The sequence below is a fragment of the Trematomus bernacchii genome, unplaced genomic scaffold (assembly GCF_902827165.1).
Source record: "Trematomus bernacchii unplaced genomic scaffold, fTreBer1.1, whole genome shotgun sequence".
NCBI lineage: Eukaryota > Metazoa > Chordata > Actinopteri > Perciformes > Nototheniidae > Trematomus > Trematomus bernacchii.
Window position 1 is genome coordinate 295,112 of NW_022987746.1, and position 16,938 is coordinate 312,049.

Sequence of the window (16,938 nt, forward strand, 5' to 3'; positions counted from 1 at the left end):
TCATAACGTAACAATATCAAAGACTGAATATATCCCCCCCCCCCCTCTCTGGTCACTACAATGGTTTCTGACCTTCAGCAACTCGTCACTGGGGTCCCACAGGTCTCCATCCTGGGGCCCCTCCTTCTCCCCCCCAAACATATAATTTGTCCTAGTCGTTTTCTTTCATATCGCTCGTTGACATTGTCAGTAAGTTTTAGCCAAATAAGGTCAAAACGATTTGATAGGTTGCAAAGTGACCCTGACGTACATTAAAACTTACCTCCATAACCACAGAGCAGAAGTCGACTAAAGAGCGTCACCTCAGAGCAGACGCTCTCTAACAGCCTCAGGTCTGCAGCAGGACTTCAGACTCTTGTCCACGATGAACAGAAGAACTCAGCAGGAAATGGGTAATTCAATATATTCTAATTTTAATGTGTGTGAGTGTAAAACATTGCTTTCTTCTTTTACCGAGACATTGTCTCCATGTTTTCCTATTTATAGTGTTTCTGATGTCAGATCTGAGCAGCAAAGTGTTTAAAAACAACATTTATTTAAAATGTGATCTTTAAAATTGTGATTTTCAAACTCTGATAAACACAGAATTATAAATTCAATGCATTTATTTCTTTCAGAATAAATTGAGTAAGAAACTGATGAACGTCATGCTTTGTCAGCGTGACCAGAACGTTTATTATACATTCAAACTTTACAAATGATAAAATCCATCTTTCAGTGCAATGGTTCCTCATGGATGCTCAACACACTGGGAGTAAAACTGCATTAACATATAAATAATGTGTTTATCTTTCAGAGGAAATTAAAGAACAAGAAGATGACTATGTTAATGCCTCAAGAGGCGCTGTGGATAAAAAGAGAACCCGTCCAGGTGCATTATGAACACAAAACAATCCACATTTAATATTGTCAGAAATGGGATTCATGCAGCAATCATAGTGTTAAAAAATGGGAGTGCAGAAAGTTGAAAGTGTGAATATGTAATCGTGTCTTTTTGTTCTAAGTGTATCCTAAGCATCTGTGACTGTCATGTTGTTTAGGTTTTTTAACTGAATTATTATTTTTCAGGCCAGAGGTTTTTTCTTCTGATAGCAGTGTGTTGGCTCATACTGTTAGCCATCATGGGTCTCCGTATCTACTGTGAGTATCTTCTGTGTGAAAGTCAGTTCAACAGTTTGTATTAGATGTGACCTGAAGCTCAACTCTGTCTGTTGACCCAACAACATCTCCCCTCTCGTTTGCTGCAAAGATTCTGCAATAGGAAGCTGAAATATGTGTTAAGGGCGAAGTGTGTGTGAAGGTGTCTTCCTGTTCTCCATATTTTGCAAAAGGCAGTGGTTTGAAATGTCAGAGCTGTTGTAAGATGTCTACAATACAGAGGAGACCAGTCACTTTCCAAATGCATTTAGCTCTTTGCTATGTGAAGCAAACATGTGAACCCAGTCTTCCATGTTTATCAAGAACATTCAAACACTCAGAGACACAAGCCTTACAGCCCAACACCTTCCTCTCTTTGTCTCTGTAGTGACCTCTGGACTTTCTGAAGACAACGCCAAGCAGACTGCAGAAATCCTGAACCTGAAAACACGAAACCAGGAGCTGGAGACTGAGAAGAAGAACTTGAAACAGCAAATACAAGACATGACAACAACCTGGAAAGAGCTCAACGTTAGTCGAGCTCAGTGGAGCATCGATTCCTACTGCTTAGGAAACACCGGTATGTTCAGATCCTATATATTAGGTCATTATTACAATATTTTCATACTGCAGTCATGATGTTGATTGTTTGGACTCTGTTGTTTCAGATGAAAAGTGTCAACCTTGTCAGAAGGGCTGGAGACTCACTGGTCTCAGCTGCAATGCGTATAATAACCCTCCTTCTTCTGGACGAAAAACCTGGGAAGAAGCTCGAGAAGACTGCAAAGGAAAGAATTCCGATTTGGCTGTTGCACATAATCCTGCTGAAAAGGTAAGTCTATTAATATGATGCAATTAGAAAGTAATTGTGTTTTGTGTAGGTTTGAACACACTTTGGGTCTTTAGGTCATTATGTGTTTATTACAGTTTAATGTTTAAATATCTGACAACTCTGTCTCTGTTTTCCAGGAAGCAATCAATACTGGATACTGGATTGGTCTGAGAGTTGAAGATGGGAAATGGAAGTGGGTGGATGGAAGTGATCTGACTGATAGGTAAGAGACACGTTACTAAACACTTTGAATAATAACATCTATCAGTCTTTATCTAAACATCATGTTCTCTCCTCAGCTCCTGGATACCAGTTCCTGTTGACGGTCGCTGTGCAGTGTTTTACAAGGGCAGATACATATGGTCATCACTGAGCTGTGGTGACCACAAACAATGGATCTGCCAGAAGAAGGCTTTAACTTTATCTGTTTAAACAGGGCAGTCATATAAGAAGGTTTCTGGAAACTCTTTGAAAAAAAGATGAATTACTTGTGAATAATGTTATTCTATTGTGTTAGAGATGCAACGCTTAAACTCTGCAGATTATTGCAAAGATTATGGACCATTTTATTTGATTAATTCCACCGGCCAACAGAGGGCGCTGCATCACTTGTTCTCAATACAATGTTCCAGAGTCTGTTTAATAACTATTTTTCAAGATTCAAAGGTTTATTGTCATGACATTTAGAAACTACGGTGTAATTATGTAATGTATAAAAAATGTGATCGCAGGTTCCTTAACAGTGCAATTAACAAGACATAAGAAATACATATAAAAACAACAATACAAATATAAATAGTGCAAGCTCAGGTGTTTAATAGTCTTATGGCCAGTGGGATGAAACTGTCCCTGATACTATTCTGATGACGCACACTTTATGGATGATTTCTATCTATCTGTATTTTTATCTCTGAGCAATGTCTTGTTTTACTCTGTTGTCACCAGTGAATAAATGTGCTGCCACACATTGTTGTTTTTGTCTTTCTCTTGAAAACATCAGTGCTTTAATCAAGTCTGGAGAAACAATCTTATTCATGGTGCGACCATTTTGATGAAAAATAAGATAGAAGGAGATCAGGCCTCAATATTCAGTCATTCTGTCAACATCAGCACCAGCAGAGTTTCAGAGAGGGACAGGAAGTGGAGGTGAATTGGCCAAAAAAAGTGCAAACACTCAGTAAGATGTATGTATGATGATAAGATGTGATAATAGTGTTTAAACTCATCAATGCGTCAGTGTCCATCAATGCTGCTCAGTTCCTCTAACCCTTATGTTGTGTTCAGGTCTCCTCTGACCCTTTTCAAGTTAACATTATATAATAGCTACCCTCTAGTTTTTATCAGAACAAGGCTTCATGATATCCTCCACAACAGCTCTATGAACTCTACCAAACTGATTTTGAACATTTTAGCCAAGTCTGTGGGGGGGCGTGGCATGAACAACATTTTCTAACAGAAGCTTGTTTTTTTTTAACTTTTTCTAGCATGAATCTATATGGGTTGATTTTGACCCGTAACACCACATCCCGATAGCAATGAATCACTTAAAGGGCCCATGTCATGCTTTTCCGGTTAATACCCGTCCCCTTGTGTGTTATGAAGGTTTTTATGCATGTAAACGGTGTGCAGAGTCAAAACCCTCAAAGTACACCCTGTAGCGAGTAAAACTCTAACCCTAACCCTAACCCTCCCCAAAACGCCTCGTTGGAGATACGTCATTGTCCATTTGATTCTTCCATTTCGTTCCGGGTACGGCATGATGTCAAGCCGTACCCGGAACGAAATGGACCAATCCGTGGCGCCGTTACGTTAAGCCCCCGCTGATTGGTCCAAATTGACCAATCCACGGACTTCCTCACACACACATCTGTGTGCAGGGAGCAGGCAGCTCAGCTGATTTCTCCTCCCTGGCTGCAGGCTGATAACAGACAGTTGGGATCACGGCGAAATTCTCTCTGCAGACCCATTCTCTCTGCAGACCCATTCTCTCTGCAGACCCATTCTCTCTGCAGACCCATTCTCACAGCGTTTATCAACCTTTTTCTTACTCAATATCAAGCCACACTTATTGTTTTTACTTCGGCTGTGAGTTTGTGTGTGCTCAGGATGAGTTTGGCTGTGTTTCGCTATGTATCCTAAACAAGGAAACAACACCTCCACGGAGCTCAGCGCGATTCACAACGTCCCGACCAATCAGAGCACACTGTGCTCACAGGGAGGGTGGGGGCTGGAGCTATTGGAGCTACAACGAGCCGTTAAAGGCAGAGAGTGAAATTCAGTGAATACACGTAGTTTACAGAGATGCTGTTTGAGAAACCAATGTGAGTTTGGAAAAATGTACAATATAAATCTATTCTAGTAGACCTCAACAATGGAATTATGATCAGTGGAAATGGCCATGACATGGGCCCTTTAAGTGCTTTGACAAAAAATCCATAAAGAAATGTCATCTGTGGAAGCCGTAGTACTGTAAAAAGCACGACCAATCATTTTAGCCGGCCCGGCTAAAATAACTGGATGGCCTACCTGCCTGTCAGCCTTCCATCTGTGCACACACTTATCTCGTGCCCTCATTGGTCATGTGCGCGTTCGTGTGTGTTGGAGGAGGGGCTCTATAAGGAAGTGGCAGATTTTCTCCAGTTGTGTATTTTCAAATTCTAGCGATCTCGAGCCGGTTTCTCAAACTTACCTACCCTACCTTTAATAATATTCATAAACTTAACCATGTGGTAGCCTGAGAAAGGCTAAACCATATCAAAGAATACATTTATTAACTACATTATCTCATTTAGCTGTAGCTTTTATAAACAACAAAAAATACGTATTGTTCAGTCGTTGAACCAGGGACCCTGCGGTCGTGAGTCAACTGCTTTCCAGCTGAGCCACAGCACACACGCTGAATCTCCCTGAAAACACTGCACCATATTTATTCCTGTATTTATTCATTTATTTATTCATGTTTTTATTCCTACATTTATTTATGCTTGTATCTATTTATACTTATGACATGTTCCGACCTCTATATAAGTGAGGGTCTGAGCTCTTTTAATTCCATCGTGTCACCAGCGGGCCGGGGGTACAGGAGGGGTAATATGGTTCTTATTATACATCCATGGGTATTATGAGCGTTGTGGTTCAACGGTTCAACCGATCTGAATCGCTTCCTGAAGCAGTCACGTGGTATCGACAGGCAGCGAGGCTTCGTTTGTCATCGATGACGTCACTGGCCCAAAACGATACAAGCCTCGATACATGCTTCACAAAAAGCTTCAGGGATTACTCGACACACGCTCCAAAGCCTCGGCGCAATACGTAACATCACTACTATTTAGTCACTTTTTTTTAACAGAAAGTTGTCCTTATGTTCCTTATTTATTTGTTTGTTTTGCAAATTGGCTGGTGAGCCTCTTTACTTTTTAATGAAAACCTCACTTTGTGGCTTCAGCAGTCAGTTTCCTCTCCTTTTTCTCTCGCCCGGTTGTTTTTGTGTTTTGTTACTTCCCTTTGTACCCCTAGTTTAGGAGGGAACGTAACAAATGGGGGCTCGTCCGGGATCTTTGAGACAAGGAGTGAGTATTTGATTGTTTGTTGTGTAGTGTTGAGATTGTGTTTGGTGGTGAGCAGTCGTGTATATAAGTGTAGCATTGGCTGTGAAGTCTCTTACTGTTGAAAAGCTTCCTCAGTTTAGACAGGGGAGCGTCTAGCTGGGCTGTACAGTCCTTCCTTCAGGCACTCATTTATTATTTTGCCTTTTTTATTTTCGGGGTAATCCTGGGTGGGGATTTAGTCCCTGTTGGGGGCAGCAGGCGCTTCAGGGTTTCGGCCGCTGATGTTTGCCTTTTTAACCTGTTAAGCACTGAGCCTGTTTTTCAGGTCTCAGGCTCGAAAATGCCATTCCCAGAACAAATGACCATATCTTCCCTTCTAAAAGGGTTAAATTAATAATCTTTATTCTCAAAGTAATGATAACCCTGTGAGTTGGATGTAGAAAAGTCAGAATCAATATAGATGTTTTTTATTTTAAAGAAAATTCAGATTTTACATAGTAAAAAACTGTAAATTATAGTGTCCGTCCAAAAATTATTTTTTACTTATAGTGAAAACTACCCTTGGATGATGGGTTAGTAGACTAAAAGCTTTAGGAATCCAAAGTACAACATATAATAAGTACCCTGTATCAAGATTGATGCAAAACAAGTGACATTTGACCTTTTTAGAGAGGTTTAGCAAAAACAACTCCACCTCTGAGGTGATTTGGGTGGAAATGTTTTTTTTTCCATATCTCTGGCCCCCCTTGCTCGATTTTTGACGAATGAAATCTCTTTCTGACCGTTAGAGCCAATGGAATCGAAGGGGAATCTCCACACTCACACTGTAAAACAAAAAGGTGGGGGCTTCGCGCATGCAGTTTTTCATCAGAGTGGACCTATCTCTAGCTCTGACATCTGGAAACGGAAAAGCAGGTTTATTGCTTTTGGATTATCAGAAATCATTTCAAAGGGACACAGACACATTGGATTAACCTATGGATTAACTTCAGCAGCGTTTTTATCGTTTTAATGCCATTGAAGACCAGTTTTGACCAGACAACGACACAGGTAAGCCATGTTAGCGTTTTTACCTAGTGCCACATGTTTTGATGTCTGTTTGTGTTTATAAAGTCGCAAGTTCGTATCATAGAGTGATAATGTATGTACCCTTCGATTCTGTGTCACCTCACGATGTGAATCGATGTGTTGGATGTGCAGAAAAGATAAATAATAAGGTTTTATGAGTGATTTTCGGTGCAGTAATCTGTTAGCATGTTTCGCTCGTTGCTAATTCAGAGGCTCAGTGTTAGCATTGTGGGTTTTATTTTGAAAAAAAAATGTAAATGATCAGTTAGATGAGTTTTTTCCCGTTACATGGATATAAAACATTCATAGTTTATTAAATATTAAGATGCCCTCAGACACTGTTTCCTCAGATGACGCGTTTTTCCCCCCGGTATCGAGATGCACTTGCCTCGAGCCCGGCACGCTGCAGAAGATAGTTAGGTAAGTTGTGGTAGGCAGGATCTGGGGAAGTTTGTTATTTGAAAGACTAGAGTCAATGTTTGTGTAGCATCAGATATATTTGAAAATGAGTTTGTGTGTTTAGTATGGCCTCCCTTGTGTTGTGTTGGTTCTAAATTAGATGCCAGGTTGAAAGTGAGGTTAGCTCGTCTCCAGTGGGAGAAGGAGGAGCGTGAGCGAGATTTTCAGCTCAGGAGGGAGCTGGAGATCAGGAAGTTAGATGCAGACACAGCTTTCAGGATGGGTCGGCTAGAGCTGCAGACGGGTTCAGTGGGGTCCTCTTCGGGTACACAACCATTGTCAGGTTCTGATGCTCCTTTTGATGTTGGTAACAACATTCAGCTGGTTCCAGTATTTCGTGAGTCTGAAGTTGAGTCATACTTTGTTGTGTTTGAGCGCATTGCTGCTGCTTTGCACTGGCCCAAAGATGTGTGGGCCATACTGTTACAGTGCAAGCTAGTTGGTAAAGCTCAGATGGTTTGCTCTTCTCTTCCTGTTGAAGATAGTATTGTGTACGAAAAGGTTAAATGCGCTATTCTCAAAGTGTACGAGCTTGTGCCTGAGGCTTATAGACAGCGTTTTCGTGGCCTAAAGAAAACACCTGGACAAACTTTTGTAGACTTTGCGATAGAGAAGAGAAAGCTATTCAACGGATGGCGTAAGGCATCAAAGGCTGACGACTTAACTTTATTCTGAGAGAAACAAATGTGATTTAGTGCAGCATGGTGTCTCTGTCTCTGTGTGAGGCCTGTGCTTTTGTGAATTGTTAGATGTACTCCAGTTTATCTTTGTGTGTGTTGTACTATTTAGTCACTTTCTTTTAACAGAAAGTTGTTCTTAGTTAAATAAGTTTGTTTTGCAAATTGGCTGGTGAGCATCTTTACTTTTTAATGAAAACCTCACTTTGTGGCTTCAGCAGTCAGTTTCCTCTCCTCTTTCTCTTGCCCGGTTGTTTTTGTGTTTTGTTACTTCCCTTTGTACCCCTAGTTTAGGAGGGAACGTAACATTATGAATGAGAAAAGTAATAGTCATCGATGCCCGACCGAGCTGAACGTTTTGATGTTTGAACGGAGTTTTCGCGATGTGGGATGTGGGAGGAGAAGAGGCGCAAAATAACCCGGCGGAATAATAAAGAATTTCGTGCGTCGAATAACAGATAGTGAATACTAATACTAGTACTAAATAACAGGCAGATGCGGATTTATACACACGCACACATATATATATATATATAGTTCTGTTTGTATATATATATATATATACAATTTCAAAATCAAACAAGTATCAGAGCACTCTCATAACGTAACAATATCAAAGACTGGATATATCCCCCCCCCCTCTCTGGTCACTAGAATTGTTTCTGACCTTCAGCCACTCGTCACTGGGGTCCCACAGGTCTCCATCCTGGGGCCCCTCCTTTCCCCCCCATTACATATCATTTGTCCTAGTCGTTTTCTTTCATATCGCTCGTTGACGTTGTCAGTAAGTTTTAGCCAAATAAGGTCAAAACTATTTGATATGTTGCAAAGTGACCCTGACGTACATTAAAACCTTACACCATAACTACAGAGCAGAAGTCGACTAAAGAGCGTCACCTCAGAGCAGACGCTCTCTAACAGCCTCAGGTCTGCAGCAGGACTTCAGACTCTGGTCCACGATGAACAGAAGAACTCAGCAGGAAATGGGTAATTCAATATATTCTAATTTGTATGTGTGTGAGTGTAAAACATTGCTTTTTTCTTTTGGCGAGACATTGTCTACATGTTTTCCTATTCATAGTGTTTCTGATGCTTGGTCAGATCTTAGCAGCAAAGTGTTTAAATCAAATCAAATCAAGTTTTATTTATATAGCACATTTAAAAGTGCTGTACATGTAATAAAAACACATTACTACAATCAAAATAAAAGACAATAATTTACAACAGAAATATACAGGGTTCTTGCGGTCATTAAAAACCTGGAAAAGTCATGGAAATTCTAAATGCTAATTCCAGGCCCTGGAAAAGTTATGGAAAACAATATTTTTCCCAAAGTTTTGTTAAAGTCATGGAAATGTAACTAAAGTTGCATCAAATATAATTTATATTTTATCTAATCGCCGAAATAGTAATACTATAATGATAATAAATACTGTATCGTATAGTAATGAAACGGAAAATGGCATTTAACTGCATGTCGAGGTATTTTGCTGGTGAGAGATTTTAGTTGCTTTAGCGTGTAGAAGCTAGTAAGCCAACTATTGGATTTGTTTTAGATAGGCACGGCATGTTTCATATGCAGACCTTATGTTCCTGTTCCATGTGGTACCGCTGAGAAAGAGTAATTTTTTTGGTCATGGAAAATGAGGTAAAGGTCATGGAGAAGTCGTGGAAAAGTCATTGAAAATCATTGGTGAAAAAGGGTATGAACCCTGAATATAAAAAACACAGGGAATAGTCAGGTGTCATGCTCCTGTTGTTTGCAAATACCAACATTTATTTCAAATGTGATTTTCAAACTCTGATGAACACAGAATTATAAATTGCATTTGTTTCTCTCAGAATAAATTGAGTAAGAAACTGGCGATGTATCAACATCTTCTTCTGACAAAATCAATTTGATTATTTAAAAAAGTCAGATTTTAGTTTGTCTAATGGTTTTTAGTTTCAGCAGAAAGATATTTGTTTGTGATTTTAAAGAAAAAGTCAGGGTGAGAACCGAACAATTCTCTGTGTGTGGTTTTTAGTTCTGCTTTAGATTAATATCTGTGACTGGAGATGAACGTCATGCTTTTTCAGCGTGACCAGAACGTTTATTATACATTCAAACTTTACAAATGATAAAATCCACCTTTCAGTGCAATGGTTCCTCATGGATGCTCACCACACTGGGAGTAAAACTGCATTACAATATAAATAATGTGTTTATCTTTCAGAGGAAATTGAAGAACAAGAAGATGACTATGTTAATGCCTCAAGAGGCACTGTGGATAAAAAGAGAACCCGTCCAGGTGCATTATGAACACAAAACAATCCACATTTAATATTGTCAAAAATGGGATTCATGTAGCAATCATAGTGTTCAGAAATGGGAGTGCAGAAAGTTGAAAGTGTGAATATGTAATCGTCTCTTTTTGTTCTAAGTGTATCCTAAGCATCTGTGACTGTCATGTTGTTTAGCTTTTTTAACTGAATTATTATTTTTCAGGCCAGAGGTTTTTTCTTCTGATAGCAGTGTGTTGGCTCATACTGTTAGCCATCATGGGTCTCCGTATCTACTGTGAGTATCTTCTGTGTGAAAGTCAGTTCAACAGTTTGTATTAGATGTGACCTGAAGCTCAACTCTGTCTGTTGACCCAACAACATCTCCCCTCTCGTTTGCTGCAAAGATTCTGCAATAGGAAGCTGAAATATGTGTTAAGGGCGAAGTGTGTGTGAAGGTGTCTTCCTGTTCTCCATATTTTGCAAAAGGCAGTGGTTTGAAATGTCAGAGCTGTTGTAAGATGTCTACAATACAGAGGAGACCAGTCACTTTCCAAATGCATTTAGCTCTTTGCTATGTGAAGCAAACATGTGAACCCAGTCTTCAATGTTTATCAAGAACATTCAAACACTCAGAGACACAAGCCTTACAGCCCAACACCTTCCTCTCTTTGTCTCTGTAGTGACCTCTGGACTTTCTGAAGACAACGCCAAGCAGACTGCAGAAATCCTGAACCTGACATCACGAAACCAGGAGCTGGAGACACGGGAGAACAACTTGAAACAGCAAATACAAGACATGACAACAACCTGGAAAGAGCTCAACATCAGTGGAGCTCAGTGGAGCATCGATTCCTACTGCTTAGGAAACACCGGTATGTTCAGATCCTATATATTAGGTCATTATTACAATGTTTTCATACTGCAGTCATGATGTTGATTGTTTGGACTCTGTTGTTTCAGATGATAAGTGTCAACCTTGTCAGAAGGGCTGGGGACTCACTGGTCTCAGCTGCTATGAGACCAATGACCCTCCTTCTTCTAATCCAAAAACCTGGGAAGAAGCTCGAGAAGACTGCAAAGGAAAGAATTCAGATTTGGCTGTTGCACATAATCCTGCTGAAAAGGTAAGTCTATTAATATGATGCAATTAGAAAGTAAATGTGTTTTGTGTAGGTTTGAACACACTTTGGGTCTTTAGGTCATTATGTGTTTATTACAGTTTAATGTTTAAATATCTGACAACTCTGTCTCTGTTTTCCAGGCAGCAATCTATAGGTACAGTTTAGGATTCAATGGATTCTGGATTGGTCTGAGAGTTGAAGATGGGAAATGGAAGTGGGTGGATGGAAGTGATCTGACTGATAGGTAAGAGATTCATTACTAAACACTTTGAATAATAACATCTATCAGTCTTTATCTAAACATCATGTTCTCTCCTCAGCTCCTGGATAGATCCTCCTGTTGACGGTCGCTGTGCAGTGTTTTACAGGTTCAAAGACAAATGGTCATCAGAGAGCTGTGATGAGAAACAACAATGGTTGTGCAAGAAGAAGGCTCTGTCTGTTTAAAGAAAGCAGTCATACTAAGAAGGTTTCTGGAAACTCTTTGAGAAAAAGATGAATTACTTGTGAATAAAAACAATTTCCAAACAAAAAATAAAACAGAAAAAGTATAAAAAACAGTAATTCCAGAAACGTTTCACAAACTCGATACAAACAATAAAACACAAAAGTTAACTCGTAATGTGGATTATTTTAAAATCGATGTACTTTTAGTTTGATTTAATTTCTGTAGGCTGGCAAAATGAATGCAAATATTTCTTTCTTTAACATTTGTATGGTGTTTTTATTAGATATGGATGGTTAAAATAGTTATACTGTTTTGTGTGAATAATGTTATTCTATTGTGTTAGAGATGCAACGCTTAAACTCTGCAGATTATTGCAAAGATTATGGACCATTTTATTTGATTGCTTCTACCGGCCAACAGAGGGCGCTGCATCACTTGTTCTCAATACAATGTTCCAGAGTCTGTTAAAAAACTATTTTTCAAGATTCAAGAATCAAAGGTTTATTGTCATGACATTTAGAAACTACGGTGTAATTATGTAATGTTTGAAAAAATGTGATCGCAGGTTCCTTAACAGTGCAATTAACAAGACATAAGAAATACATATAAAAAAGAACAATACAAAAATAAATAGTGCAAGCTCAGGTGTTTAATAGTCTAATGGCCAGTGGGATGAAACTGTCCCTGATACTATTCTGATGACGCACACTTTATGGATGATTTTTATCTATCTGTATTTTTGTCTATGAGCAATGTCTTGTTTTACTCTGTTGTCACCAGTGAATAAATGTGCTGCCACACATTGTGGTTTGTGTCTTTTCCTTGAAGACATCAGTGCTTTAGTCAAGTCTGGAGAAACAATCTTATTCATGGTGCAACCATTTTGATGAAAATAAGATAGAAGGAGATCAAGCCTCAATATTCAGTCACTCTGTCAACATCAGCACCAGCAGAGTTTCAGAGAGGGACAGGAAGTGGAGGTGAATTGGCCAAAAAAAGAGCAAACACTCAGTAAGATGTATGTATGATGATAAGATGTGATACTAGTGTTTAAACTCATCAATGCATCAGTGTCCATCAATGCTGCTCAGTTCCTCTAACCCTTATGTTGTGTTCAGGTCTCCTGTGACCATTTTCAAGTTAACATTATATAATAACTACCCTCTAGTTTTTATCAGAACAAGGCTTCATGATATCCTCCACAACAGCTATATGAACTCTAACAAACTGATTTAGCCAAGTCTGTTGGGGGGGCGTGGCATGAACAACATTTTCTAACAGAAGCTTGTTTTTTTTAACTTTTTCTAGCATGAATCTATATGGGTTGATTTTGACCCGTAACACCACTATACAGTAGTTAATAATATGAAGTTCTAAAAACTTATTTTTTTAAATTGTATTCGAGTATTAGTCTATCATAGTCAGATAACATAATTACCCTTCTTCACTATAGGGAATATAATGAGTGAATTGAATCCCATTTTGTTCTTAAATATGTGGTGTAATGTGTTTTGGGGCCATAAAATAAAATTACAACAGGATTGTACGGTTATGAATGCATAATAAGTTAGTTATCATGTCGTAAAAACAATATTGGATGATAGTCATTATTTTTAGGGTTTTGGAGATAAATCATGGGTCAAAATGTACCCGCGAACACCATGAACGGTAACAGCTTTCGAACACACTTTTTGTCCCAAAGCAAGACACACACACCAAAATCATGTTACTGATTACATCGTGACTTATTGAAGGACCCAATTATGTGTATTAAAATACAAGAGTTTCTTGTTTGTCAGATGGTTGGATTCAATTACTTTGGGTGCATGCTTTCATAGGAAGTTCCCAAACCAGTTTTATCAGTATTTGAGTGACTTGAAGAGGGTTTGTTTCTGACCTTCATCAACTCATCACTGGGGTCCCACAGGGCTCCATCCTGGGTCCCCTCCTTTATTTCTCCATACATATCTTTTGTCCTAGTCGTCTGCATATCTGATGAAACAGTATGTGTTTATCTTCCAGAGGAAATCACAGAAGAAGCTGACTATGTGAATGCACCAGAAGGCCCTGTGGATAAAAAGGCAACGCGTCCAGGTGAGCTGTGAACACAAGCAAACATGAGATTTATTTAACAGTCATGTTATTTAAAAATTAAAAAGTGATGAAGATTAAACATTTGAATATTAAATCAGCTCTTTTTGTTTTATAATAACTGTTAATTCATGTTGTTTAGTAACTTAACTCAGGCCAGAGGTTTCTCTTCTTCACTGTATTTTCCACCAATAGCAGTGTGTTTGCTGATTATAAAATCCATCTTTTGTCCAATGGTTTTGAAGTTTGATCATATTGGGAGTTAAATGCACATCAATGCACACAATGTTTACAGTATCTTTTTTTTCATTACTTCACATATTTTATTCCAAATCTATTTCTGCGATTTCAACCATATTCTGTTTAAATACTGCTATATTTTAGTACATTTTTGAATATTTTTAAATTTTATTATATTTTTCTTAAAATATTTTTCTACCTGTGTTTTATTTTTATTTGTATTTATGTACCACGACATCAAGTCAAATGCCTCGTATGTGTTAACCTACCTGGTAATAAACCTGTTTCTGATTCTGATTGTGACACATTATGTTTTTATTTTTCAGAGGACACCAAAAGAGAAGCTGCATATTACATGTTTTAACCAACCTGTGACCTCAGTTTTTAGACTAAACTGTATCTGTGTATATGACTTTAAAACCTTTGAAACCTTACAAAAGGCAGTGGTTTGAATCGTCAGAGCTGTTGTAAGTTGTCTACAATACAGAGATCAGTCGCTCCGCCTGTTATCTCTCCAAATGCAGTTAGCTCGTTGCTAACTTGTTACTGCTCTAGTGAAGTTAGCCGGCTGTGGCTGACATGTTCCTATGGTTCACTTTTTCAAAGGACAGGCCTGTTAGACGCCCACATGTACATAGAAACAGTTGGTGTTAGGTGTAATCCTGCCTCCTGTTAACACTGGCCCTGTGCAAAGATGTATTTCAGAAGAGGTTTTTTGTTTCACTTTCAAATCAAATCAAATCAAGTTTTATTTATATAGCACATTTTTAAACGATTTTTGGTCGAGCCAAAGTGCTGTACATATAATAAAAATACCCTACAGTAAAGACACTTTACAGCAAATATAACAGCACAGTTTGTGCAGAATATCAGTATGAGAAAACGACACCCTCTGTCCTTAGACCCTCTGTCCTTAGACCCTCACATCGTACAAGGAAAAACTTCCAGAGAAAACCCACAGTTTAAAGGAACATGGGAGAAACCTCAGGGAGAGCAGCAGAGGAGGGATCCCTCTCCCAGGACGGACAGACGTGCAATAGATGCCGTGTGTAAATCGAAGAGATAATACATTTTACAGCGTAGGTAGACCAAATGTTTGGAAATGCATGTGTCTATAATAAGAAGATGAATCCACGAGGATGTCAACAACAACCCTGTGGGAGCCTTCAGGGAAGCAGTATGATGATAGTCAGGCAGGACCGCAGAGACAGGCCCAGCCATGACCCGAAGTCCACGACTTAATCCAGAACTCAGGATAGAGGATCCAGGGCACAGGACCACAGCAAGAGGATCAGCCTCGACTCAGGATCCCGGCGTCGATATAGACACAAAACAAGAACATTTGGGGGAGGCTGGGTTAATCGGAACAAGAGAGTACACAGGTACAGACAGAGAGAAGGAAGAACAAGCACTCCCTTAGGATAGGTTGAGGGGAAAGGGTAGCAAGTAAGAGAGTAAGAAACAGAGGTGGAGAGGCACACGCAGGGAACAAGGTCCCCACTGGAGCCTTAGTTGGAATTGGTGAGAGGTAAGGAGGTACGCTGTGAATACGAATCATAACACTCCCCGGCCTGCCTCAGCCACTCTGCAAACCTGTTTCCCTCTAATAAAACCTCGAGAGGTCAGAGAGGGAAAAGGTTTTTGGATAAAGAGAGGATAGAAAGAATAGATTACAGGAGTAGAGAGTATGAGAAGTAGAGAGAGAAAAGATTTAGAAGGCCTACGCACAGTCCCTCAGAGATGCACGGTCCCAGTACTACTCCTCCCTCATCAACAACAGTACTGGAAACTCCAAGCAACTCTTCTCCACCATTAACCACCTCCTCAAACCCCAAAGTCCTTTACACTCCGACTCCACTGAGAAGCAGTGTAGCAACTTCGCCGCTTTCTTCACAAACAAAGTTGACACCATCCGCTCCCTCCTCTCTAGCCCCTCTGCACCTCCAGTTCCAACTGCTGACCCACAACCTGGGACAACCCAGCCTCTTCGCTGTTTCACGGACGTCTCTCAGCGAGAGGTTGAGGGCATCGTTAGGAGGATGAAGCCCTCCACCTGTGTCCTGGACCCCCTTCTGTCAGCTCTGGTGAAATCGTACATCTGTACCATGAGCCCCATGATCACTAAGATCGTAAACCTCTCTCTCCAGGCTGGCCATGTCCCCTCTGCCCTAAAAACCGCTGTCATCAAACCTCGTCTCAAAAAACGCTCCCTTGACCCGGGAGTCCTGGCCAACTACAGACCCATTTCCAACCTTCCTTTTCAATCAAAGGTGCTGGAAAAACTAGTTGCTGCTCAGCTCCAGGACCACCTAAACTCCAACAACGTATTTGAGAAGTTCCAGTCTGGTTTCCGCTCAGGCCACAGCACAGAAACTGCCCTGGTCAGGGTCACCAACGACCTGCTGATGACGGCTGATGCTGGCTCTCCCTCTCTCCTCATCCTCCTCGATCTCACTGCAGCTTTCGACACCGTCGACCACGGCATCCTCCTCCATCGTCTGCACTCCACCATCGGACTCTCTGACTCTCCCCTTGACTGGTTCAGATCATACCTCACCGGGAGAACAGAGTACGTCTCCTTGGGCGAGGCAGAGTCGGGTACCCACAACGTCACCTGTGGTGTCCCTCAAGGATCAGTTCTCGGCCCCACCCTCTTCACACTCTACATGCCCCCCCTTGGCTCTATCATCAGCCGACATGGAGTATCATTCCACTGTTACGCTGATGACACCCAACTGTACTTCAGGATCAACCCTACCTCCTCTGCAGCCCTGCCTTCACCCACACTCACTGCCTGCCTGGAGGAGATACAGGCGTGGATGAAGCAAAACTTCCTGAAACTCAACAGCTCCAAGACCGAAGCCATTATAGTTGGCACCCCACACCAGGTTCGGTCATCCACCATCACCACCATCACCTTCTCCGGCCAGGACATTACCCTCTCCTCAATAGTCACCAACCTGGGTGTTAAAATGGACGCCCATCTGACCTTTGAGGCCCACATTAAACAGCTGTGCAAGAACTCCTTTCATCACCTCAGGAACATCGCCAA

The 16,938-nt window shown here is 40.4% G+C and overlaps 2 protein-coding genes across 3 annotated transcripts; both read left to right on the forward strand.

The window, feature by feature from the left end:
- The first annotated feature begins 284 nt into the window (after positions 1-284).
- On the forward strand, positions 285-2,936 carry LOC117496449 (C-type lectin domain family 12 member B-like). Of its 2 annotated transcripts, XM_034148121.1 has the most exons (7): positions 285-392; positions 797-871; positions 1,069-1,140; positions 1,526-1,717; positions 1,806-1,969; positions 2,107-2,192; positions 2,269-2,936. In XM_034148121.1, the coding sequence occupies exons 1-7, from the start codon at positions 365-367 to the stop codon at positions 2,399-2,401; spliced, it is 750 nt and encodes a 249-aa protein (XP_034004012.1). In that variant the 5' UTR covers positions 285-364; the 3' UTR covers positions 2,402-2,936. The 2 variants fall into 2 exon arrangements, with proteins under 2 accessions (XP_034004012.1, XP_034004013.1); XM_034148122.1 differs by lacking the exon at positions 797-871.
- A 5,702-nt stretch (positions 2,937-8,638) lies between these two features.
- On the forward strand, positions 8,639-12,349 carry LOC117496448 (snaclec 27-like). The gene is made up of 7 exons (XM_034148120.1): positions 8,639-8,708; positions 9,938-10,012; positions 10,210-10,281; positions 10,667-10,858; positions 10,947-11,110; positions 11,248-11,351; positions 11,428-12,349. Exons 1-7 carry the CDS (start codon positions 8,681-8,683, stop codon positions 11,552-11,554), a joined length of 762 nt encoding a protein of 253 aa, XP_034004011.1. The 5' UTR covers positions 8,639-8,680; the 3' UTR covers positions 11,555-12,349.
- The last annotated feature ends 4,589 nt before the right edge of the window (positions 12,350-16,938 follow it).

What these genes read in the sequence shown, in the direction of transcription:
- LOC117496449 (XM_034148121.1), top strand. Translation starts at nt 365, where the DNA reads ATGAACAGAAGAACTCAGCAGGAAATGG. An exon ending in TAAAAAGAGAACCCGTCCAG is followed by an intron (nt 872 to 1,068) that starts GTGCATTATGAA and finishes ATTATTTTTCAG; the next exon opens with GCCAGAGGTTTTTTCTTCTG. An exon ending in CTACTGCTTAGGAAACACCG is followed by an intron (nt 1,718 to 1,805) that starts GTATGTTCAGAT and finishes CTGTTGTTTCAG; the next exon opens with ATGAAAAGTGTCAACCTTGT.
- LOC117496448 (XM_034148120.1), top strand. Translation starts at nt 8,681, where the DNA reads ATGAACAGAAGAACTCAGCAGGAAATGG. An exon ending in AAGAACTCAGCAGGAAATGG is followed by an intron (nt 8,709 to 9,937) that starts GTAATTCAATAT and finishes TTTATCTTTCAG; the next exon opens with AGGAAATTGAAGAACAAGAA. An exon ending in CATGGGTCTCCGTATCTACT is followed by an intron (nt 10,282 to 10,666) that starts GTGAGTATCTTC and finishes TTGTCTCTGTAG; the next exon opens with TGACCTCTGGACTTTCTGAA.